This window comes from Juglans regia, chromosome 7, assembly GCF_001411555.2.
Source record: "Juglans regia cultivar Chandler chromosome 7, Walnut 2.0, whole genome shotgun sequence".
NCBI classification, from domain to species: domain Eukaryota; kingdom Viridiplantae; phylum Streptophyta; class Magnoliopsida; order Fagales; family Juglandaceae; genus Juglans; species Juglans regia.
In genome coordinates this window covers 17,686,428-17,712,505 of record NC_049907.1, presented here as the reverse complement: position 1 = coordinate 17,712,505, position 26,078 = coordinate 17,686,428, and the positions used below count along the sequence as shown (strand labels likewise).

The 26,078-nt window shown below is 31.7% G+C and overlaps 2 protein-coding genes across 3 annotated transcripts; one reads left to right on the top strand and one right to left on the bottom strand.

The window, feature by feature from the left end:
* The first annotated feature begins 9,448 nt into the window (after positions 1 to 9,448).
* Positions 9,449 to 13,873, top strand: LOC109001158 (probable receptor-like protein kinase At2g42960). The gene is made up of 8 exons (XM_018978313.2): positions 9,449 to 9,939; positions 10,771 to 11,442; positions 11,535 to 11,639; positions 12,049 to 12,171; positions 12,253 to 12,423; positions 12,568 to 12,697; positions 13,021 to 13,233; positions 13,556 to 13,873. The coding sequence occupies exons 2-8, from the start codon at positions 10,793 to 10,795 to the stop codon at positions 13,607 to 13,609; spliced, it is 1,446 nt and encodes a 481-aa protein (XP_018833858.2). The 5' UTR covers positions 9,449 to 9,939; positions 10,771 to 10,792; the 3' UTR covers positions 13,610 to 13,873.
* A 2,238-nt stretch (positions 13,874 to 16,111) lies between these two features.
* LOC109000157 (pto-interacting protein 1-like) lies at positions 16,112 to 21,036 on the bottom strand. Of its 2 annotated transcripts, XM_035691351.1 has the most exons (9): positions 20,761 to 21,031; positions 19,658 to 19,736; positions 19,408 to 19,534; positions 18,744 to 18,994; positions 18,528 to 18,654; positions 18,097 to 18,370; positions 16,985 to 17,117; positions 16,754 to 16,840; positions 16,112 to 16,469 (listed from the first exon to the last, which is right to left on the bottom strand). In XM_035691351.1, the coding sequence occupies exons 2-9, from the start codon at positions 19,694 to 19,696 to the stop codon at positions 16,338 to 16,340; spliced, it is 1,170 nt and encodes a 389-aa protein (XP_035547244.1). In that variant the 5' UTR covers positions 19,697 to 19,736; positions 20,761 to 21,031; the 3' UTR covers positions 16,112 to 16,337. The 2 variants fall into 2 exon arrangements, with proteins under 2 accessions (XP_035547244.1, XP_018832534.1); XM_018976989.2 differs by lacking the exon at positions 19,658 to 19,736 and having other exon boundaries at positions 16,113 to 16,469; positions 20,761 to 21,036.
* Positions 21,037 to 26,078: the final 5,042 nt, after the last annotated feature.

Here is a 26,078-nt window from a genome sequence, read left to right as displayed (position 1 = left end):
TTATTAAATAGTTAATTTGTCACTAGTCTTCTCTTCTCATTAAACTTTTTTGAATAAATATATTTAGAAGTCTCCTTATTGAGATACTAAACACATTAATGATATAGCATTGACATCACTTGTATAAAAAAATCTTATCATTTGGACTCTATTTTATGAATAAAATGAGCCACACTATAAATATTGTGTTACATATCAAACTTATAAGTAACATAACTTATCTTCGGAAAAAAAAAATATATTTAGCAATAACTTATGAGTAATGTTAGATATAGTCCTATAGTATGCAAGTTCTGCATAGTTTGAAAAAAATGAGGTCGATAAATTATTTTTCATGTGAATTCTAAATTTATTCATTTTTTTAAAAAGAATACGCTGAAATACCCTAAAACTACATATAGCCATTTCTCAAATTATTCTCCTATTTCAACTTAAAAAAAAGGAATGAATGTGTCACTGTATTCCATAAAGGGATGTCTGAGTAAAACAAATTGATCCTTCCTTTTAAATGGTGAGGAGACGATCATGGTGAAGAAGTACTCATGAGAGCTATGTTTGGATAATGAGGTTTTTTTAGATATTTTGTAAATAGTAGAAAAAAAATAAAAAAATAAAAAAATATTAAATAAATAATAATAAGATATTATCCAAATTGACGAGTAAAAACAAATTGATCCATCCTTTTGAATGGTGAGGAGACGATTGGTTAAGAAGTACTCGTGACTCGTGAGTGCAGCCCTGTATTGACAATTGGGCTAAATCTCAAAGCTAGTGAACAATTTAAAGATTAGACTAACTACTTGTCGTTTTTGATGATATGTAGTGGACTGGACCATGTGCATGCCCATTGGACATCATTTTCCACACTTTGGACCACTTGTACCGAACTATACCCAACGAAGATAATTATAAGGGACAAAATAAAAATGGAAAGCTTTCTAGATTTTTGTTTATTGGATTTTAGAATTTTGAGCGCGAGAAAAATAGACATATGAATGAGATATTATAATATTCACAACAGTTCAAATTAATTTTTTGGACATAATTATATATTTAATAAATGGGATTTGTTAGGTACAAGTGGTTTGGTGTACCAAACTGCATGCTAACACTTACATAATTTTTTTTATTACAAAAAAAAAAAAAAAAAAAGATTTAGAGAAGAATAAAGTCTTTTGTCTCACGAAAATTATTTTTGTCTTCAATTCGTATTGTTTCATTAAACGAATGCCTTACATTTAATATTGGTACGCTGTTTTGTGCACAAAATCACTTGTAAGAAGACTTTTCCTTAATAAATACTGTGAGACTCAGAGTGAGTTTGGATACACAAACCTATCTCATCTCATCTTATCATTACAACTTTCTCAAAATTTTCATACAAAAATATAATAAACAATTCAACTTTTTCAGATCTCAAAATAAAAATAATACTAAAAAATTATATTAAATAATATTTTATTCAACTTTAAAAAGAATCTCATCTCATTTTAACTCACTTTATGTATCTCTTTTTTACTCTATTTTAAAATTTGGTCAAAAACTCTAGAGAATCTTTATCCGTGCTTGATATATTAAGAATGACTTCATGGTTTGTTGGTTGATTTGTTTATGAGGCTTTTTTTTTTTATTGTATCAAACCACCTTGACATCTTCAAATATCAACAAGTTGGGTTTACAAATAATAAATGAGTAGACAAAGTGGTGATTGGGTTGCATGTTCAATGTTCATACGCCGATCGATGACATTGTCTCCTGCCTATAAGCCCACTTGCATGGGATGATGGATGGCCAGATCTCCCATGCATGCATGCACTACACTACTCCATGACCTTGTTTGCTCTTAGTTTTCAATATTGTTTGGTCTTAATTTCCTTTGCTCTGAATTAGAGTATTTTTTTTTTTTTTCAATTTGGGAGAGGAGGATTTCAAATTCAGACTTTTATTTTGGAGGCTAGGGATTATAATAACCAGGTCACATGTCTTTGGCATAATTAGAGTACTTAAATTTGAAGATTAGATACATTAATGAGCAGCACTACACTTTCAAAAAAAAAGCTCCCGAATACACTTTCCGTATAGCACATTTCTATTTTTTTTATTATTATTTTTTTATATATTTTTTTAATCATTATAGATATTTAAAAAAAATAAAAAAAATTTTACAATATCATTAAAAAACACTTTCTTAATCACTAAAAAAAGAAGAAGAAGAAAAAAAAATAACAACAACAAACATTCGAGATATTTTTTAAATCTCGAATTCGGAACGTTTAGCATTTCTCTACATTAATTAATTAGCTCTAATTGTTTGATTGATGTACGCCATGCATGCATCATGCTTCTCAAATGCTATAAAATATTTTCTTAAGAATTAATAATTGTTTCTAATCGATTGCCTTTAAGACCTCGTACCGTTTCTCGACCTTGAATGATCAAGATCATATTATTATAGGATCGAAACTTTTAAGTTCCATTTCCTAATTAATTATTTTTTTAATTCATGCCCCCCTAAAGTTTTGTACTGAGATCATGTTTGTCCATGTAATCCTCCAACGGCCGGCCCGGCCCTCTTGTATTTTAATTTTTAGTTAATAATATATTCTAATATATATATATATATATATATATATGAGTAATGATATATATATAGTCGTGGAATGCGCAAGTCGCAAGTACCATACAGTCACTTTAAAAAAAAGTAAAGTCTACTATTAAAAAATTATTATTATTTCACGTGGATCCCGTATTTAATAATTTTTTTCAAAATAATTACACGGCACTTGTACAATCACGACTGTAACTATAATTTATATATATATATATATATAAAGAAAGTCGTCGTTCTTAATGTGATGTAAATGCAGGAATGTGCACATTAAGGTCATGTTTGGATAGTGAGATAAGATGATTAGATCGATAGTTTTAGATGAAAGTTGAATAAAATATCGTTAGAATATTATTATTGTTTTGATATTTGAAAATGTTTAATTTTTTATTATATTTTGTATGAAAATTTAAAAAAATTATAATGATGAAATGAAATGAAACCGTTTTTATATTCAAATAGAGCATAAATATTCTTAGATAGCCAATTTGACCACTTGTATCTAATAAATGGACATTTAAACTACTATAATATTGTAAAATATTGTGAAATATGCTCCAAACCTAACCCGATATCAACTACGGAATCTCGAGTCACTATCAACTGATACAAAATCATCCAAAAATTCAAAGCTAGCTGCCTGCTGGTGATCATTCATTTAATTAGTACTCGATCGATCCATCCTCTTATATATATATATATAATTTGTATATATAATGATTTTTTTTATTGAAATAATAAATAAAGAAATTAGATTTTATGATTATTTTTTTTTTCTCTGAACTTGTCTAACATTCCCCATCGCGTATAATATATATATAATAGCAATCAAGTTTCGTTTATAATTAAGAAAAGAAAATAATTTTTTAACACAAGTCAATTATAAATCATGACAACATTATTAATATTAATAATTAATGTCAAACCATATATATCAATGGATTGCATGCTAGCTACCTGCTGCTGATGAAAGTTGAAACCACCACTACACCTCAGCTACATTACCGTACCTCATATTTAATTATTCTTATACAATTATATATTATATATGTTCGATGCAATAATATATGTATGTATCTATATAATATAATATTAAGGCCACTGATCAAGTTGCCACATATATATATATATATATATTAAGGCCACTGATCAAGTTGCCTTATATTTTTTCATAAGGTGTATAGTATTTGATAGTGAATAATAACTGATAAAAATAATTTTTCTATATATATATATATATTGTGAATAAACAATACACCAAGTTCATTTTGACAAATTAATGATCAGTACTGCTAATTATTAATCCAGTACTGAGATGTATATGTGATCTACTATGGTTTTGGACATGCAGATCAAACGTACAATATTAATTATGATCTCCTAGCTGGACATGAACTTGATAGATGCATCCACCTAACACGACCAAGTACATAAGCTAATTAAACATATATATATATATATATATACTAGCAGTGGTGAACGTGCAAAACACGTTTGCCACATCTGCCAAATTAAAGAATAAAATAAAGTACAATTTTGAATATTAAAATAATCTAATGTATAAGAATAAAATTATTATTTATTTATGTTCATTATTTATTATGAAATTTAAATTATATTAAAAATTCAAATTAATTAGATAGTTTTTTTCTTTTAAAAATATACAGTAAAATTTCATCATTTATTTAATGATAAAAAATTAGTATTTTATAAATTAAAGTTGATTTTTAGTGTATAATATAATATTATTCTCTTAAAAATGTTCAGTAAAACTTTATCTTTTATTTAATGATGAAAAATTAGTATTTTATAAATTGAAGTTAATTTTAAGTGTATGATAGAATATTTATATTTTAATTATCTATTTTATGTTAGTTTAAATCAATATTTAAACTTCTACCGTTAGATTAAATCTGAAGATTAAAAATGAAAGGTTGAAATTTAAAACCCAAAAACCAACATTTTTCTCCATTTTTCCTTTCTCTCTCTCTCATTCCCCACGCACGTTTGCCTAATTTAGTTAAATAAGAATATTATCATATTTAAATTATGTTAAAACTATAATTATTTATATAGTTTTAATTTTTTATAAAATATTTAACAAAAGTTTATCATTTATTTAATGATGGAAGATTAGTATTTTATAAATTAAATTTGATAGTTTATGTATGATATGCTATTTATTTAGTTAATTAAGGATATTATCATATTTAAATTATGTTAAAATTCTAATTATTTATATGGCTTTAATTTCTTAAAAATATTTAATAAAATTTCATCATTTATTTAATGATGAAATATTAGTATTTTATAAATTAAATTTGATAGTTTATGTATGATATGCTATTTATATATTAATTATTTAAATTTTAAATTAGTTTAAATCAATGTTTAAATTTCTATTGTTAGATCAAATCTAAGAACTTAAAATGAAGGGTTGAGATTAATTTCTTAAAAATATTTAATAAAATTTCATCATCTATTTAATTTATTTTAATGTTTTTAATTAAGTTAATGTTTATGTATATTCAAATCAGTATTTTAATCTTTTACAATTAAATCATTTTGTTGTGATGATGTAGAGAGAGACGCGGATTGTGGTATTACGTCGCACACTGGCATTCACATGGACGAATCCAAAAAGAAACAAAAAAACCAAACAAACATACGAAGAAAAAAAAAACAGCCTCTTTATTGTTGATGAACAGTAATGAATAGTAATAGAAAGGTAGCCTCTTTTAAGTTAGAGAAATGATACTTGCAGTCGTGAGTGTGCAAGCGTCGTGCAGTCGCTTTGAAAAAAATGAATAAATATGGGATCCACATGAAAAGAAATTAGTTTTTTAATAGTAGATCTTACTTTTTTTCAAAGCGATTATATGACGTTTGTGTATTTCACGACTATATATAATATTACCCTTTAAGTTATAGAAAGATGTAATAGATCATATACCGTTTCAACCACCATGCATGCAGTACGTACTAGCTAGCTAGCTACATGCAACATTACTGTGTTGGGATCAGCACCAATTAAAATGTCGCATGCGGACACTAATCATGCAAATTAATGTCGCACACCCAAATGATGTTGCATTACGGACCAACCAACAAAATATATATATATATATATATATTTTATATATATATATTTTGTCCAATGTCACATTATCATGAAATAGATTCCTATATATACATTCAACAGATCATTGAGCAAATTTTATTAATTATTGTTGAGATATAAAAATAATAAAATATATATTTTCTCATCAGCTTAAATTTTTGAAAAAAATATGTAATTTCACATAATATTAGAGCAGAAGTTATGAATTCGAGCTCTGACTCTACACTCTATTTCATTTAATTAAATATAAGAAATACTTTAGTCACAAAGAGATTACACAAAATGTCATTAAATATTAATTTCACTTATTGAGCCTATTCATTGAGAGGAAGTCTAGCCCACAAATGAGATGGAGTGTTAAGATATATATATATATATATGTTTTTGTTGAAGAGACATTAATGTTGTCCAATGTATAAACATAAATGTTCAAGATATTTTTGGAATTATTTTTTTTAAAAAAAGGAAGATATTTTTGGAATTAATTGCACGTTTGTCCCCCCATAAATATCAGAAATGTTGGAGGTAGCTAGGAATTAACAAGCCTTAATTAGGATATATAGAGATCAGGTAGATATGTAGTTGAGGAACCAAACAGCTAGCGTACTTTAAATTCTTTATAATTTTAATAATATATTTGATTTGTTTTTGTCATGTATAGCTAGCTAGCTAGCTAGCTGCAGCCATGAATTCCAAATCCGGAGGTTGATCAATGATCATCTGGTTTGCTTGCAGATCATGATTAGTATATATCAATATAACAACTGCCAACCATAAAACCAAAGACATGCCTACAGCATGCGTAGTAGTACGTGTCTTTATGCCATCTTTATTAATATGTTCTTATTATATATATATATATATATATATAATAATGTTAGAAAGAAGTCATTATAATAATGTATACTTTATACTCACTGCATAACTACTTTTAGTTGATTGTTCTTAACATTCACTTAGAGAGATGTGTAATCTAAATGATGCCACATTATATATGTAAAATAAATACTCTTAATAATAATTTTTATCTATATTTATTCATGTATATATATATATATATATATTTGCTTCTTTACATGTTTTTGTATTGGTTTGGTTGTCTTCTCATGTTGTAAATACTGCTGACTTTTTTGGTCACAGTTTAATGTTTCAGCCCTGCCTCTCCCGGCATCTTCATTTCCACTATAATAAATAAGATCTTTCTAGTTCTATATAATATATTAATGCAACTTTTTTTATATATTAATCGAGCTTATAGTTTATTCTAAAATTGTATATAACATTACTCTTTATTTATTTTTCTTTTTAGATAGATGGTCAATGTTGCTGACCGACAACTTCACTTTTAAAACAGAGTAAAACGAAAACAAATGCCAACATAATTTTATGATCACATAAATGATTTTTGTATCTTTTACACTCAGGTGACCGGAAAATTTTTTCTCATCAATTACTATTCATTATCTTACACTTAATATCTTATTAAAAATACTATATATTTTATGAAAAACACTCATATACCATATAAAAAAATTATATATATGAAATGTGAGAATGAATAGTAACTGATAAATAAAATCATGTGATATATTATACCTTCTCTCACAAGATTTTGGTCGACATCCTCGGATTCGAGTTTTTACTTCTTTTTTTTGGATTAGAGTTAATTAAACCACTAAATACATACCAATGATGGCCACTTTTTTAGACTCACTTTGAAATTAGTTATAAAGAGATGAGGTAGGCCATTCAAAACATTCTTGTCTTGTTCTATTTTCCTTTTAGGCGGGGCTCTTCAATATTTCAGAAAATAAAAAACAAATAATGTGTAATATTATAATGGTTCTTTATTATACATACATATATATATATATATATATAGGAAAACACTATTCTCACAGAAGATTTCTACCGAAATCTTTTACCGACAATTTTTTTAATTTTTTTTTTAATTTTTTTTTACTTAATGATTAAGTAAATATTTTTAAATGAATATGTGATTTTTTTTTTTATTTTTAAAAAATATCTAAATACTTTAAAAAAATGGTGAAAGAAAAAGTTAAAAAAATAAAAAAAAGAGTTTGAACGATTCGGTAGAAAATTTCGGTAGAAATTTTCTGTGGACGTAGCAACGTCCAAGCACGAAAAAACCACGAGGATAAGTCATTGTCGGCACATAATAAAGGGGCATGATATCTTCATTAATAACATATTTAGATGGGAGCCAAATCCATATATTTAAAAAAAAAAAATCAAGAGAATATTACACGAAATATACAGACAAAATATCCGAACCAAGAATATAGTTAAAAATTTAAAAATAGTCATTATATTATCAAGCCGATGTATAGATCACACCTAGAAAAATACTTACAAATCAAGTCTTATAATTTAAGTGATGTGAATGGTCTGCTTTACATACCGACACGTAATTAGAATAACTTACATCATTATAATAATAATTGCAACAATAATAACGGGATCACCATTTTCACCAACGCATGAGACCATGCATGATCTGTAATGTGAATTAAGCAATTTGACATGACCCATCTAGCTGTATGTACATTTCCAACGAAAGAAACATCTATATATATATATATGTATGTATGTATTCATTCAGTAAAAGATAAGTTATTTTTGGACCAACAGAGCAATTAATTAAGGTTGCGTTTGGATGTTGAAGTGAGATGAGTTGAGTTGAGTTGAGTTGAGTTGATAAAATATTGTTAGAATATTATTTATTATTATTATTATTATTTTGGGATTTGAAAAAGTTGAATTGTTTATTATATTTTGTGTTAGAATTTAAAAAAATTGTAATTATGAATTGAGATGAGTTGAGAGAAGTTGTGATTCCAAACGAAGACTAAGGGCATGACTTCTCTTTCATAAATGCAGAAGCATTTCAAAACTGAATCATTTGTTCTATGCAGAAAAAGTATTGTAAAAATGTCAAAGGGCGACAGTACTGTTCTTTGGACTGTATTAAAGGTACGCAGGTTTTGTTCTCTCTTTTGATCACTCGCATATGATATACGTTGCTTCTCCATATGATCTGCATCTGATATCAGATATGAATCAGAAACTTCCTTATTACACGAACGCTGCTGCTCATGAAAATGGAAAAAAATTAAATTAATATAACTATCATCAGAACAGTTCTGCAGATGTTGTTGGGGGCTGTGATCTAGTGGGTATAGTGGTTGGCCAATCTCTTCGTTACAGGGGTGTTTTGGGTATCAAAAAACCTGGTATGGTGTCCAGTCTGTTTCTGACTATCATACCTACTGCCGTGGGGGGGAAAAGGAAAATAAAAAGACTGTCATAACTACTAAAGTAATGAGGAAGAAATTTACAGAAATCATCAAGAAGATGGGTTTTGCTTATTTCATTGAAGTGCAAAAATAACTCTTCTAGTGATGGGTATCGCATTGGTTCTGGGTCTGTTCATTTGATCTTTTGCATCTCTTCGTGAGTAATGTGACACTAAAATAATGTATTTTCATTTTCATTGAGCAAATCACTCAACATTTCTTTCGTTCACACTGATTGCTTGTCTTCTGTGATCATGACAGAAAATAGTTTTCCATATCCTGCAACAGTGGCGTTTGACTGGCAAAAGGAAAAGAAAATAATTATATATTAAAAGAAAAAGAAAAGAAAAGAAAAGAAAAGAAAAGAAATGAAATGAAATGAAAGAATTTTGAAGAAACAGCAAAGACAGCTTCCAAGGACCAATTCTCATGCTTCACATTTACTATATGTAATGTGAATGCCTCTGCTCGTCACCAACCACTGATAATTCCTTCCCTTCTCTCTAATAACCCCACCGTCATTTCCTCTCCTCAAAACTCCATGTACATGTTAAGCTGTCCATTTTCCTCAGACCGCAGAAAAAGGTCTGTGCTTTTGCGGTGACATTTCGTTTGTTTTTGGGTGTTCCAAAACTGGCAAGTTCGCTTGAGAAAGCTCCGTATTTGAGCTTGCGTATGTGGTACCACCTGATTAAACCCAGAAAGGAAAGCCAAACAGAATTCCTGCATATGGAGACTTTGGACAATGGGATTGGTTTGAGAGCCTCGGAATGAGATAATCTCCATGTGGGGCTTTTGGGGTTGTTTTAAGAAGAGATCTAAGGTTTGAGTTTGGTTCATTTTCCGAGGAGGCGGCTGTGGAGAGGCGATTTCAGAAGTGGTTCTGTAAACAGGTTAGCAATGAGAGAGTTGTCTTGACACAGGGCTTCTAGATGTGTATTAATTATTTTTTGTTTGTGTTTATATTCATTCATTCTCTATTTTGTTGACAAGAACTCTGGTAAACTTATTAAAGAAAAAAAAAAGGGTTTAGTAGTTGCTTTATTTGTTTGCCAGAAGTCTAACGCTCTAGACTTACTGTCGGTGAGAATGAAGTCAGGCAAGCCCAAATGGTTGCATAGAGATTTTGGTTTTCTTGGGCCCCAGACGATTGAGTTTTTCCGGGATATAATATCTTCTTATTCATTTTTTGAATGAATGGGTTGTGTGGTTATTGGTTTGTATGAAATGATTTATGAAATGTGCTCGTTGAACGTGTTGATACATCAGAAAGTGACATCTTTATCTGTTGAAATTTTATTTTTGCCTTTGGTGAAATCTGGATTTGTGTGGACCTGAAAAACATTAATTCTCTGCATTTTTCACTGTTATGTACCTTTGCTTCGTCCGTGGGGATTGAATAACTTTTTGTATTTGACTCTGCCGTTTCTTCTGATCATTCTTCTGCTTTGCTCTATTCCTCTTTCAACAAATCTGTTTTGGCAACTACACTATCTTCTTTCACCGGCTCTTTTTTTGTTTTTTTTTTTTGTTTTTTCTCCTTGTATTGTAATTAAGTCGTTGAAAATTGTGTTCAAGATGTTTTATTCTTTTTTATGATAGACATTTGTATTTAAGAAGGAGGCAGGCTTATCATTTCTATCTATTGGTGGCAGATGCACAAATTAGAGTTTCTCGATATATAGAATTGCTTTTATCAAATGTTTTACTATCTAATATTGCAGGTAACTTGGTATCGGATAAAAAATGGCAACTGATCTTAGCGCAGGACTGTCCACGAAGACATTTGTTTTTGGTCTGAAGTTATGGGTGTTAATGGGGATCACTGTGGGGTTGTTTATTGTAATCATCCTTGTGGTCCTATCATTTTGCCTTACTTCACGGAAGAAATCCAGAAAGGCTAATGACATGCTTCCCGTTGGCCAGATTCCAACTGTTTCAGAAGAAATCAAAGAGATTAAGGTTGATCAAATTTCAGCTAACCATTACATTCCCCATCATGGTGCTTTCCTTACCCTTAATGAAAAATTGACCAACCGAGAGTTGGATAAAGTTATGCTTCATTCAAAGAATGGGGATAATAATAGTCAATCGGGCTCATTTAATCATACCGAGCAAGAAGGTATTAGTTCTCACTCAGGAGAAGAGGGAGGTTCGGGAAAACTTCCTGTTTACAAGCCTCCTTCGCATCCCATCTCTGCTGCTTCACCTCTGTCTGGTTTGCCTGAATTCTCTCACCTTGGCTGGGGTCACTGGTTTACATTAAGGGAGCTAGAACGAGCAACAAAAGGATTTTCAAAGGAAAATATTATTGGTGAGGGGGGATATGGAACTGTTTTTCGAGGTCATTTGATTAATGAGACTCCTGTAGCTGTTAAGAAGCTCTTCAACAATTTGTAAGTCATCTACAAGCTTGTTTCCCTTAGCAGATTTTCCATAGTTTTTAATGTTTTTTATACTTTTAGTCTTTACATAAATTATCTTACAGGGGACAAGCTGAGAAAGAATTTAGAGTGGAAGTTGATGCTATAGGTCACCTTCGGCATAAGAACTTAGTTCGTCTTTTGGGGTATTGCATTGAAGGAACTGAAAGGTATGATATCCGATTATACTCCATCTTGGTTTCTTGGCACAAGCAATAATCTCTTTGGTTCACAACTTTGTTTTGGAGCAAATCTTCATGAATGAATTGTCATAATGAATTTTGTGTCTTCTCTCAATGTTCATTTAGTATAGCTAATCTATTGATCAATGTTCTCTTCATTTAAAAATAAAATTGCATGAAGAATATTTTCCTCAAGAATATCGTTGACAGGAAAACAAAGGAAACTCAAATTTCTTTTATATTCATATATGCATCGTGTGCATGTTTTGTGAATGAACATCCAGAATGTTGTTTATATTAATCTTTGGTTGTGAGTGTGTGTGCACCATGCACACACGTGAGAGCAAGATAGCTTTTGGCGCTAAGTTTACATGTATTGAATTTATTTCCTTGTCAGGTTATTGGTATATGAGTATGTCAACAATGGCAACTTAGAGCAGTGGCTCCATGGAGCCATGCGTCAACATGGATATCTAACTTGGGAAGCTCGGATCAAAATTCTCCTCGGTACTGCTAAGGCGTAAGTAAATACATGCCTTCATTTGATAACTTAACCTTGTCTCGAGTTTCAACGCCTTGAAACTTATGATTACATTTGCAGGCTGGCTTATTTACATGAGGCTATTGAGCCTAAAGTTGTCCATCGAGATATCAAATCAAGCAATATATTGATTGATGATGACTTTAATTCTAAGTTATCTGATTTTGGTCTTGCCAAATTGCTGTGTGCTGGAACCAGTCATATTACGACTAGAATTATGGGTACCTTTGGGTAAGGATTTTTCCCCATCTTTCTAATGATCAGTTTTTTGCATTGCTTTGTTTCCTGTGATGATAGTATGTGCACAATAAGATATTACTCTGACTGATTGATATTTTAATTATTCTCATTCACCCTCCTTTGTTCATATTTCAGATATGTTGCTCCAGAATATGCTAATTCTGGCCTCCTAAATGAGAAAAGTGATGTCTACAGTTTTGGTGTTGTGCTTCTGGAAGCAATTACTGGAAGGGACCCAGTGGATTACGGACGGCCACCAAATGAGGTATGCAATCGTATTCTTCTGCTGAAATTCCATGCAAGTATCGTTCACTGTTTTGAGCAGTTACTGAAGGGGTTTAATATAATTGAGCTTTCCCTTAACTTTGTGCAAGGTTGCACCAGTTGGTGGAAACATAACTTGTTATTTCAATGGACTGGATAATGCATATCAAGTCACTTTATTCAAGTTATTTTGGAGTTTCTAGCATCTTAATTTGTTATGTCATGCAGTCTTCTTTCCTGCAACTGATCTATAGACCTTCAAATTCTTAAAATGTATGACATGGCGCATTGTCTTGACAATATTCTATTGGGTGATTCTTGCAGGTAAATCTAGTCGACTGGCTCAAATTGATGATTGGAAGCAGGCGGTCTGAAGAGGTTGTGGATCCTAACATTGAGACTAGACCATCAACAAGTGCCCTTAAACGAGCCCTTTTGACTGCTTTGAGGTGTGTCGATCCTGATGCTGGCAAGAGACCAAAGATGAGTCAAGTTGTCTGCATGCTCGAGTCTGAGGAATATCCTATACCCAGAGAGGTTCGACAATAATGATCCTATTTCCTATGCCAGATAAACCCATCTCAGTGCAGTGTGTTATTAATAGAAAAATCATGCATATGATAAACATACAAAACATTTGGCCTTTTCACTTAAGATGTAGGGAAATCAACTCCTGAAAGTTTGGAAAGTCCATGTTTCATAATGAAAAATAGAATCATTGAATGCCAATACATTAACTATTAAAGCACAAGTTCTCCCACAAAATATATGTTTATAATTGTTTCAAGTTGAAAGCTATTGTTACTGAATTAGTTACTGGGTTCTATGCATCCTTCAAATGCCTGATTGGAAATTTCAGGATCGAAGACGCAGGAGAAGTCAGGCAGACAATGCAGTGCCCGAGTCTCATTGAGAGAGCTCTGGGACGGGGAAGAGTGACAATCCAGATGTGAAGCCGGATGACAGAAGGAACCACCAGGCATAGAATGAACCAATTACAGAATCTGTGGGTATTGGATCAAGTTTAAAATCTTGCATTCTTTTAATGCCCTCGTTAGGATCAAGGGAGGGAAAACATAAAATGAGTGATAGAGGGTGGCTTAGCCTTTTCTTTTTAATACCTAGATTTAGATGTTGTGAAAAAGGATGTTTTGTTTCTGTAAGAGGAAGTTTTAACCCCAACTTACGGTGGTGTGTATAGGTCTTTGGAGATGTGTAATTTTTTATTTCTGCCTTTTGGGTTATAGCTGTTACACCATTTTAGTGCATAAGGGGAAAATTGGAAGGGAAACAAAAGGCTGATTTATTGATTTCAATTCAATAAATTTTTACTCCCTGGATACCATTGATGATCTGTCTCCCCCCCTCTTTCTGATTACTCGACACAAGTGAGCTTAAGAATTGTTTTTAAAGTAATGCTACTCATCATCTCAATTCTCATCATCCTATGATGTGGCATTAGATGATTGGAGACTATTTATTATATTTCACTTGTGAACCTATTATCTAATATCACATCATGGGATGATGAGAAAATGGATGATAAATAAATTTACTCTTGTTTTTATCCTTCCCAACTTGTGAATTGAGAGATTCTCAAGGGTTCTGCATAGCTATACATATTTTCACTTTAGTTATGTTATTTATGAGTTCGGTGTATAAACAAATCACTGTTTTTTTGATAAAATATCAAACTTCATTCAAACAACTACGTTTTGGCCAGTAGCCATTACATCGTTAAGTTCAGAAGCAGCCACTACATAACTATGGCTTACAACATTTACATAAGGTTGATCAACATCTACTTCACTAAAACAAGAACTAGAGGTATGTTCTTCAGCCATAACTTGAGCACTTATACCTTGGTTGATAAAATCAATATCAATAATTTCACAACTTTGATAAAGTGCTTGTTGTGTTAACATGTGAGCCACCTGATTTGCACTCCTCTTTACATGTCTTATCTCCCATGTATCTGTCAAGAGAGAGTGAACATCATGTATAAGACATTGAAGCATCCCTTTGTCCATCCCATTTTGTTTAATTGCATTTACCACCTATAGAGAGTCACCTTCAAAAACTACATTATGCAAATTGAGTTCTTTTCCAAGCTGTACAACATATATTAAGGCTCTTGCTTCAGCAATAAAAGATTGTGAACAAAATTGAAGAGGTTGCATGCATGAGGCCAGTAAAGTCCCCTCCGAGTCTCTAACAGCTATCCCAACTCCAATTCTATGCCCACTATCTTTAGTTGCTACATCCCAATTTATTTTAATCCAATTTGGCTCGGGAGGGTGCCAACTTGTTTGATAGCTTGTTTGATTCAATCTGCCCTGACTCCAGAGTTGAGTTGTTGATGTTGCACCTGTTGAAAGTCCCGGTATGCCTGTGTTGCTCTCTTCATTAGAATCGAAGAGACTAGAAAACTGTCTTCAAACAAATCACTTATTATGTCTATTATGCGAGTAAAAAGAAAATTCGAAACACTAATACCTTTTTTGTTAATTGATGTGGAAGGCATTCACATCAATAGTGTGTTGTATATAGCGAATGTTTAGCTTGACCCTACCTAGAAAAACGTAGTGGAGTAGTTTGGATTCATAGATGAGGTGAGATGTGTTGACATGGTTTGTGAATAGTAGAATGAAAGTTAAATTGGTTATTATATTTAGTGTAGGAATTTGGGAAAGTTGTTTTGAGATTTGAAAAAATTAAATTGTTTATTATATTTTATGTGGAAATTTGAAAAAGTTGTACTGATGATTTGAGATGTGTTTTGAATGCAAATGAGGTGAATCACCCAAAGATTCTTTAGATTTTTCTTTCTTTACAAAGAATTTGGAATGACCAGACATCTCTCTTGGGAGAGGTAGATCGTTGATAATTCATCAATTTTTCAATTTTTTGAGTAGATGCAAAAACTATGCAGACTGTTTTCAGACTTAATCCTAAAATAATACAAAAATTCGATGTCCAGTCATACTACGATGCACTGTGCTATCAGAAGTGAGCAGCAGGATAACACTGCTGCCACCCTTTGCTTCCAAGGCAAAGGCAACGCTTTTTTAATATTCATTTAAAGTTATTTTTTTCCTTTTTTAGTTCTATTTTTATTATTGGTTTAAAGTGGTGCTGGTGCTATTGCCTTGAAGCAAATAAGAATGTTCTGAAATATCATGGATAAAATTAAAAGACAAGCACAAGCTGCTTGTTCCTTACATGAAAAATTCTATTTGAAAGCTGGTGTGCAAAACGCATCCTCCATTTTAATTGACAATGCAAGTTTTTTTTTGGATTCTCCATTTTTGGATGGAGTCTTTCTGATAATCTTCGACACTTGTTTTTCATGAGAATGATCTCATTAAGCATTTAGAAACATACCATATTTGTGCTCGACAAGCAATAACAATAATGCAAAGCAAAGTACTGAAAGAAGCAATATGCAGGGTAACATTCTCAATTTCTCACAGATTTAAAACTCTAGGAGTCAGAACCATTACGTAGATTACAAACAAAGGTCAAGTAAGCTTCACCAAATAAAAGTTACCATACAATGAAATTGGACTGGAAACACCCTGTATACAACACAAATTTCAACAATGTATCCTGAAAGGAAGATCAAGGCGTCAAGGAAGAATTCACAAGATCGGTTTTGCAACTGGGGTCCCGGACCGTGTGTTCAATAGAGGCTGTAGAGCTGTAACTACAATGCTCATATTTGGCCGAAAATCAGCTTCATATTGCACACACAAGGCAGCAACGGCAGCCATCTGTTTCCAGCATATAATGATTAAAATGTGATTATCCAAGGATGCATAGCATAAAATCAGCTCCAAGTTGTCTTCAAATTGAAGACAATTCTTAAGAAAATGGCTCACCAGACTATATCAGTTATACTATAACTACTATGGGGAGAAAATGGTTATCTACATACTTGATTATTCAAGAAATTCAAGAAAACTTGTGGAAATAAAGAATGTAACTGAAGATGGAGTGATCAACTATCAGTAATGGCGAACTGCAATTTGTAATTCCAGAATATAGCCTTGATTACCTTTGCGACTGCCTTGGAAGGATATTCTCCACTGAGTCTGGCATCAACACATTGATTCACCTTATCTTCATGGAGTTTCGGTGTTGCCTAATTGAATCCAGTATTGTATAATAATCAAGTTCAATAAAACTTGCAATTCTATAACCCAGCAAAACTCTCTCTCTCTCTCAAGAAAAAGGACAGAAACAAAGCGCCAAATACAAGCTAATTGCAGAACAAAAATTTCAGTACCCATGTCACAAGGCTCTGCTGTCCACGTGGTAGTGTGTGATCAACAGGTTTACGACCAGTCAAGAGTTCAAGCAGGACAACACCAAAGCTGTAAACATCGCTCTTTGAACTCAGATTTCCAGTCATCGCATATCTGTCATCCAAATCCAGAAAGTTTAGGCCTGGCCTTCGAGAATGTGTTTACTTCAAAGTGGCAATTCCATAGGAGATAATGTGCCAAGCATGTTATTTAGAAAGAAGGAATACAGGTGAACCACAATCATGTCCTCTCCCCCATTGCCTGCTAAAAAAATAATTTAAAAAATTCTTCTAGACACCCCACCTAAAAAAATTAAAATAACCCTCTAAATCTTAAAAAAAGCTAAAAAGTATTTTTTGTAAAAGCCAAAATATTTTTTCTTAAAATGAAAAACTCATAAGGCATAACCTTTCTATATCCTCCCTTATGTCTCTTACAACCATTTTCTTCTGCTCTTCTGTGTGTGACTTTTCTTCATTTTCCCTTGCATTTCCTTCAACAGTTTTTTCTTTTTACTCATCAAAATTTTTTGCCTTGTTTCCCTAGGCGCTCTCTTTCTCTTCTCCAAGTCCACAACTTTGGATGGAAAAATGAATGCCAAGTTTTTATTATCTATAATTTGTGATCTCTCACCACCATAGACATGCTCCATATTTCTCTAAGTCGATAGATATGTTGAAAATATTTTTTGCATCTTAAATTATGTTTACCAAAAAATATCGTAAACATAATTTTTTTTTTTACTGATCAAAAAATTATGTTTATGATGTTTTTTGCATTATTGTATATAGCAAAATACATTTTATGCAAGAAATGAACAAAAAGATTATTATTTATTATAATACTAGTCTGATCTCACAAATATGAGTTTCAGGCTCCACCGCTGACCATGATGACAATTTGTTAAATAGGTGGGCAATGAGTTCATAGTGTGTAACTAGATCTTTTTCCACTTTCCAGCACCTTAATTGTGATAAATTAAAATATTATTTTCTCCCTATTCAATAAGAAACAATCTGGAATTTATGCTTTTCATTGTTATTGAACGCAAAGGGATGAGAGGCACCATCTGAAGTGTCCACGAAAAACTTACTCAGGTGCATGATAACCAAATGTTCCGAGAACACGAGTGGAATGAAGACGTGCAACCATATCAGATGCTTGATTTGATAAATCAAAATCAGACATCTTTGCAACATCATCATCAAATAAAAGTATATTGCTGGACTTGATATCATGATGGATGATATGAGTTTTTGCCTTTTCATGTAGATATTCAAGTCCCCTTGCCGCCCCAACAGCAATTTTAACTCTTTGTGCCCATGACAGAACTGGGCCTGGTTGTGCTCCTTTGACACCTTTTCTTCCTGTAGGCAAATATTGAAGAACGCTATTTGTGTCAGCAATGTTACAGAAGGTATCTTGTTACTTATTAAAAGATATGACCTTTAAATTGGACTATGATACTCAATGAGTTGCTTCCCTCGAATAGATGCCAACACTCCTTGAGAGGATTTTACTTACCATGGAGTATATCATGAAGAGAACCATTAGGAGCATACTCGTACGCAAGGATATGGAGAGTACCATCAACACAATAACCAAGAAGTCGAACAACATTTTCATGTTTTAGTCTTGATACCATGGAGACCTGTAAAGATTTGTGTCAACCTTTAAGGAATCAAAGTCACAGAGGAGAGTAATGGTATCAGTAGAAAACATAAAAACTCGTATGAGTACCCGTGCTAGAAATTCTTGGGCAGGTTGTTTGCTGGAATCTAACTTCTTTATGGCTGCAGCCTGCTCACTAGCAAGGACACCATGATATACTTTTCCATATGAGCCCTCGCCAATTAAGGCCTTTGTACCAAAATTATCTGTAATATCCATCAACTCATTTAGCGGAATGGCGGGGACAGCGATAGGCTGGATAGTTACAGGCTGTGTATCTTTTGGCACAGATTCCTTGGCCAGATAACTATGATTAATGCCTGCATGGTTTATGAATGCTTAGTTCCGTAGCAACCAAAACAGGAACCATACAGGCAGAATATAAAGCAAATCATAAAATGCTAACACGTGATAGTTGATACTTGATAGCTACAATTACACCCTATACAGATCCAACAGGGTAAATTGAGAAGCCAAGGATGCAGCACATAAAAAATAAGCATAGAAAAATATGAAAATGTAAAACAAACAAGTTGCTCCAGCTGATGGCAAGGCAGAAGTCAAGGAATATAAACTAAAAACTCTGGTAATAAGGAATCGTGTATGTTTCTTTCACCACCTAATTATTTCAAAAAATAAAACCTCGACCAATTTGATTGAGGGAGTTGCTTCATCTTGATCCAACCATAGAGACAAAGGAAAAACTAAGTGTGGTGTAGGAATGCAGAATCACCTGTTGAATTATTTCCCACGAACTGTTTAGTATTTGCAGCTCCATGCATATCATTTTCTTCACAACAGCCGAAGCAGCGCATTGTCCTTTCTCCGACAGGAAGATCTCGATTCTCAACCCTACTTTTCTGTGCATCCGAAGCAAAGTAAAACGCAACAGGAGTAAACAAACCATGCACGTTTAAGCATTACAAAAAAAGTTCCTCCAAAAGACTAGTGTGGAAAATTAAATTAGTTTTACGACAATTTACTTTTAATGGGGGAAAAACCACATATATCGAGTCCTCCATCCCCAGGCTGCCCAAAATAATCTGTTGCCAGTCCTAGTGCCTAGTGGAAAGAAGTGCCTTAGTATATAGTAGTTTCTTAGGTTGCACCTAGATTTCAAAAGTTTATTCTCAGAAAATAAAAGAGCATAATGGACTCTAGATCATGACCAACTGGGGGTGATCTGATTTAATTTGGAATGTAAAAGCCAAAGGACAATACCTTTTATAATCTGTTTCCCACACCAATATATAACTTCCTCATGCAAATGAGGGACTTGTGGAAGAGACATGGGTAGAAAATGATACAAACATGGAAATTCTAAACTTTCGATAAAGAAGTAAGCCGATGTCACATGACATTTGCTCACTAGCAAAATGGTAGATATGGGGAAATTCATTACCGAGCATCCTATTTTGTTATAGCTGTCGTTTTCCATGTGCCATTGCCAACAATTTTAGCAGCAAGGAATTATAAGCTATGGCATATAGAAATTAGGTCCGATAACTCAACTATCTACGTTGGCATCCAAAAACATCCAAAGTTCCAAGACAAAGATGAGGCACTAGATGGCATAATTGGCCACAATTAGCATACGAGGAGTATTTAGTGTCAACATGATCAACCAAACACAAGGCAAAGTGAGCGCTTCATCAACCCTCTGCGCATGAATCTGATGAAAAAGCTAAAACCAACTGTAGTAGTTTTTCACTGCACTGCATAAGCAAACGCTAATAAAGCTCGCATCTATAAATTAACCCCACCAAAAAAGATCTCATCACCCTACAACTTATTAAACTTAGCAAATTAAGTTTCATAGATTCTTACGAGCCTCATAAATAATCTATTTTCAATAAAAACCCGTATCACTCTTTGATGCCTCTGTTTCCTATACAATCAAAAGATGGTAAACATGAAAAAACAATATATAAACTGATGGAATGCAAATGAAATATAGTTCCCAGAACCAATAACTAAACCCAGAACTTTAAAAAAAAAAAAAAAAAAACGATCACTTCGAAACATTGAAGGGCTTTCAGGCAAATTAAAGATAGACCCAGGATTTTACGGGCAAGAAAGCATTCACCTTTTGGTGGGAACAGATGATGTTTGCAAATTGCTCTTTCACTAAAAACCTTAAAAGTGTGCTCCTTTATCAGTTTATAGAGGGCGTGAAATGTTCTGAAGCCGGCCAAGATTGAAAGACAGGGCTAGAGAGGAAAAAGAACTGCCAGGAAATTTTTAGGAAGTTGCAACTAGAAAGTCAGAGTCCTTGACTTCCCTCTTTCCAATTGTTAGAAACTAAAAAATATCGCAAGTGAGCATCTCTTCAACGCAGTTTGCCTTCCCGGTAGTTTACTTCCATGTACATGCCATTGTGGGTCCTAAAATATCCATTACATGACAATGTACGAGGAGAGAGAGAGATACGAGGAATTGGCCGTCCACCGCAGTTGTATCCGTTAGATTAGAATACACGACATAAGCTTTGATGGGAAGTGGCTTTCGTTTCTTCAAAATTGAATGCATTTTCAAAATTTAAAAAAATATAAATAAAATAATTTATATTAACTTCTTTAAAAAGTAAAAACTTAAATTATAAGTTTTTTTAAGTATATATTCAAATTTAAAGATTACTGTTCATCTTTAAAAATAATATTTTATTATAAAAATTACCCAACTATTTTGCTTTTCAATTTTCATTTTTTACTATTTTCACTTTTCCGAACACCCTTACACTTTTTTTTTTTTGTATTTAGTTTTAAATATGTGAAGGAAGAAATATTATTATTAATTAACATATAATTAGTGTAATTGTAAAATAGAAAAAAAATAAAAATATTATTATTAAAAAATAATATTATATTATTATTTTGACTAATTCGATGTAAAGTTATGGCTAAAAAAGTTTTGGATTTATGGAAATATGTATTTTTCATCAAATTTTAAAGATGACTTTGATAAAGCTAATGCTAATGCTCTTGAGTTCAAATTAGAATGGATCCAAAGTAGAGGTGATGATATGTTCAGTAAATCTAATGTTAAATTAGTAGATTTGGATTTGATATAAATAGATTTGAGTAAAAATGGATTGACCTGTTAAGAATCGATTTAATCGGATCAATAACATGTCAATCCGCTTAACCCAAAATCACCCGTAATAATCTGTTTAAATTTTATTTCAAAATTATAATTTTATTATTATTGGGTTGTAATATTAGTATTTTTCAATATATTTATGTTTTTATTGTTGGAAATTTAGGATTGTGATTCTGGACTTATGCTCCATATTTGTCATTGTTGAGTTTGTAATATTGGTTTTATTATAAGTTAAAATCTAAAAAATATTGATATTTTTTTAGTAGGTAGTCTTAATATTATTTTTTTAGATATCGTGGCGCTAGTAATAAATATATATATTTTAGTTTTTATATGAAATTATACTAATCGAGTCAAATGGGTTATGCGGGTTAGATCAGACCATTTACATGAAACATGTTGAAATGAGGCATGTCGTGTTGACCCAATTCTAATTAATTATTAAACTAGTCAAAATGAGTAACATGACATGACCCGTTATTTAAATTGGTTGTGTTAGTATTTGAAAGTTTGACTTATTTAGCTTAATGGGTCGGGTCGGGATTGGATTGGATTGGATTAACCCATATAATCAAATATTCATGACTTGATACTACACGAACACGATCCGCAAACACGAATTGCCACCCCTAATCCAACCCTTGAAATAGTGTCCACATGTTTCATCTGCGCATAAATCTTATATGATAAAATTTATATATTAATACAGTCTAATGTGATCCATTATATTGTAAAATTATTTTTATTACAGAGTAAATCTAATATATTATATTTAAGCCACATATATATATTTGTTTATGTAAGATTTGTGGATAGACTTAGATCTTGTTTGTATAATAAAGTATTCTCAGATATTTCTTTTCCAAACATCATTTAAACATAAAAAATTTTAATTTCAAATTTTTCATCTAATCATTATTTATACACAAAATCCTATACAATTTTTTCAAACTTCTAAACAAAACACAAAAAATAATACAATTTTTTCAAATTTAAAACAAAATGAATATTAAAAATTTATATTCAAATATTTTTTTAATATTATAATATTTTTATTCAACTTTTTTTATCTCTTATTTCTCAAAATTTAATAAAATATCTTAACTCAAATCATTTCACTATTATTCACATATATTTGGAGATATTCATGTCCAAACAAGCCCTTAGTACTTCTCTAGAAGAAATAAACAGTTGTTATAGAAAGGGTAATGATTTGTACAAATCTAAAATATTCAAACCTTGCACAGACTCTTTTAAAAAAGTTGGACCTCTCCGTGAAAAAGTATAAAAAAACGATTTTATTCTAGTGAAGCATTGGAGCCCACCTTTTTACAAAGAGTTTATGTAAGATTTGTATATTGAAAACTTGTAACTAGAATTACTCTTTATTTTTTATTTTTAAAAAGTTCATTTGCTTACATTTAAATTTTTTATAAAGATAGAAATAGGTTCATAAAAAATTTGAAATGTAATAAAAAAAAACCAGTCAAATGGTGAGTCGAGTAACATGGTCAATGTGATAAAATAGTCATATAAATATTATTATTTGTTTTAAACTTCATATCAGAGTTTTGTTACTTATCATCTTTACACACCATGTTTTTTTTTCTTAAATTAATTGAATTTTTCTACTTGTCATCTGTATATCACAAATTTGATAAGAAAAAAAAAAGTGTGGTATGTGGTGTCTTTCAAAAATCTTAACTACCAAATATCTTTAAAACATTAAAAATATTTTTATTTAAAAAAAAAAAAGAGCACAGTACCTTAACAACTTTTACAAAATATAAAATAAGCACCTCTTATAAACATTTAACTCAAATATATTATTTTTCCTATCTATTTTTCAAAAAATCCAAAATAAAATACATCTCAAAATGTTTTTTAAAAAGAAAAACTCTCGAAACTATTTTTTTTTATGGGAAATAGATTTCATTTAATTAATAATGGAAGTTATAGCTATGACTGGTCAATACAGAGAAAACTCATATTACAAGTCAAACTATATATATGTTGAAAGCTTCCCCGCACACACATTTTGGTAATGGGTATTGTCTTAACTTCTAGAAACTCTCAACTGAGAGTATCATTCTCCGTAAAGAAAAACAAAGATAATCATCCCCTACCTCCTAGGAGGAAAGGGTATCCAACCTTTCATCCTCCTAAGGAGGAGAAGGAAACAACCACCTCCATCCTCCAAATGAGGAGGGGCTTCCCCTGGTATAAAGTCAATAATAACCTATTTCTTTTTATTTGCTAACACAAATATAGAAACAAAATTACAAACACTTAAAAGATGCTACAAAAAAAAAAAAAAAATACACTGCAAAAAGAGGTTGTAGTGGCGCGTGAAGGACACGTGCCACTCTAGGAGAGGTCAAGCAGTCGATCTTAAAGGTATTGGAGTCTCTGGACCCAGAGACGCCACACGTGGCGGCAAAAGACTCAACATAGGGGAATGAGATACAAATCTAATTAATAGAAATTTCAAATTATTAACTTGTGTTGATTGACCGTTTTGTTATAAATTTATTTTGATTCTTAAAATAATTTGTTTATGAGCGATCCAAAATGTAGATTAGAATCTTAGATTTGTGATGTTTGCCACGTTGCAAACTAGCTGCTGTGTAATTGACAATTGTGTTATTTTTTTGTTCTTTATTTATTTTACATGTTAGATGGATTATTCGTCAAGTTCAATTAATCTTGATTCAAACTCCCAAATACCAAACCCCCGACCTCAAGTGCCCCTAATAGTAGTAATTGTCCACTTCCTAAGAAATTGAAGAGAATGATCCGTCAATTGTTTGGGACCATTTTACAAAAGTTGAGAGTTGTCCCGTAGATGATCCTAAAGCCAAGTGTAATTATTGTGGCAAGATATACGCTTGTCACTCAAAGAGAAACGAAACTTCAACCATGCAAAACCATCTGCTTTCATGTCCCAAAAATCCTCATAAACGTAGGTCTTTAGATAAATACCAAACAACATTGGCAGGTGAGACATCCTTGAAGGGGTTTGGAGAGAGAGATAGTTCATTAAGATATCTTGTAATCCATAATATAGTGAGGAGGCTATGAGGTTGGTGCTTGCAGAGATGGTAATCCTCAATAAATTATCATTTAAAATTGTTGAAGAGCAAGGATTTAAGAAGATGGTTTGGTTGCTTGAACCTAGATTTAAAGTGTCATGTCGAGTGACGATTGCAAGAGATTGTATGAAACTATTTGCATCTAAAAAGGCCAAACTTAAAAAGTTGTTTAAAGATGGAGGAGTGAGGATTTCATTAACTACCGATACGTGGACATTGGTACAAAATCTTAATTATATGTGCCTAACTACCTATTTCATTGATAGTGATTGGAAATTGTAAAAGTAAATCATTAATTTTTGTTTAATCCCTAATCATCGAGGGGATACTATTGGAAAATATGTTGAATCGTGCCTCCTTCATTGGGGCATTGATAAGATATTTACTGTTACTATTGATAATATTAGCTCAAATGATACTACAATTGCATATTTGAGGCTTTTTTTTTTTTATTTTTTGAATAATATGTTGGAGGGAAAGTATATGCACATGAGATGTTGTACTCATATTCTAAACCTTATCGTGAATGAGGGTCTTAATGAGTGTGATTATACCATTACAATAGTTAGAAATGCGGTTAGATATATGCGCTCCTCCCCTGCAAGATTAGACAAGTTTAAGAGATGTGTAGAAAATGAGAAAATTGATTGTAAAAAAATATTGTACCTTCATGTGTAAACCTGATGAAATTCAACTTACATGATGTTGGAGGCTGCTGAGAAATTTGAGAAGGCTTTTAGGTAGATGAAGAGTGAGGACTCCAATTTTCTCTCTTACTTTAAGGATGGAAACATTAGGCCTCCTAGAGCTAACGAGTGGGAGCCAATGCAGATTTTTGTGAAATTTTTTAAGATGTTTTATGATACCACTTGTCAATTTTCTAGGTCTTTACATGTCACAGTAAACACAAATTTTTTGGAGATTTGTATGCTCCAAAATGAGTTGGCTAGGCTGAGTGAGAGTGGGAATACTTGTTTGATGAGCATGGCCATAAGCATGAGAATGAAATTTGATAAATATTGGGGTTCATTGGATAGGATGAATTTGTTATTGTTGATTGCAGTTGTCCTTGATCCACGTAGTAAGTTGAGGCTTCTTACTTTCCACCTGAAAAAAAATTATGATGAGAATTGGGATGAAGATTTGTTGTCGATGGTGAGACATTTATTATCAGACATGTATGTGGAGTATAATGTTACGTTTGGTTCTACCT

Coding starts and splice junctions, on each gene's coding strand:
- LOC109001158 (XM_018978313.2), top strand. CDS start 10,793: ATGGCAACTGATCTTAGCGCAGGACTGTCCACGAAGACATTTGTTTTT. Junction 12,172..12,252: donor CTCCTCGGTACTGCTAAGGC/GTAAGTAAATAC, acceptor TTACATTTGCAG/GCTGGCTTATTTACATGAGG. Junction 12,698..13,020: donor ACGGACGGCCACCAAATGAG/GTATGCAATCGT, acceptor TGATTCTTGCAG/GTAAATCTAGTCGACTGGCT.
- LOC109000157 (XM_035691351.1), bottom strand. CDS start 19,696: ATGGAGGACTCGATATATGTGGTTTTTCCCCCATTAAAA. Junction 18,655..18,743: donor CCCAAGAATTTCTAGCACGG/GTACTCATACGA, acceptor AAATCTTTACAG/GTCTCCATGGTATCAAGACT. Junction 17,118..18,096: donor TTTGGTTATCATGCACCTGA/GTAAGTTTTTCG, acceptor TTTGGATGACAG/ATATGCGATGACTGGAAATC.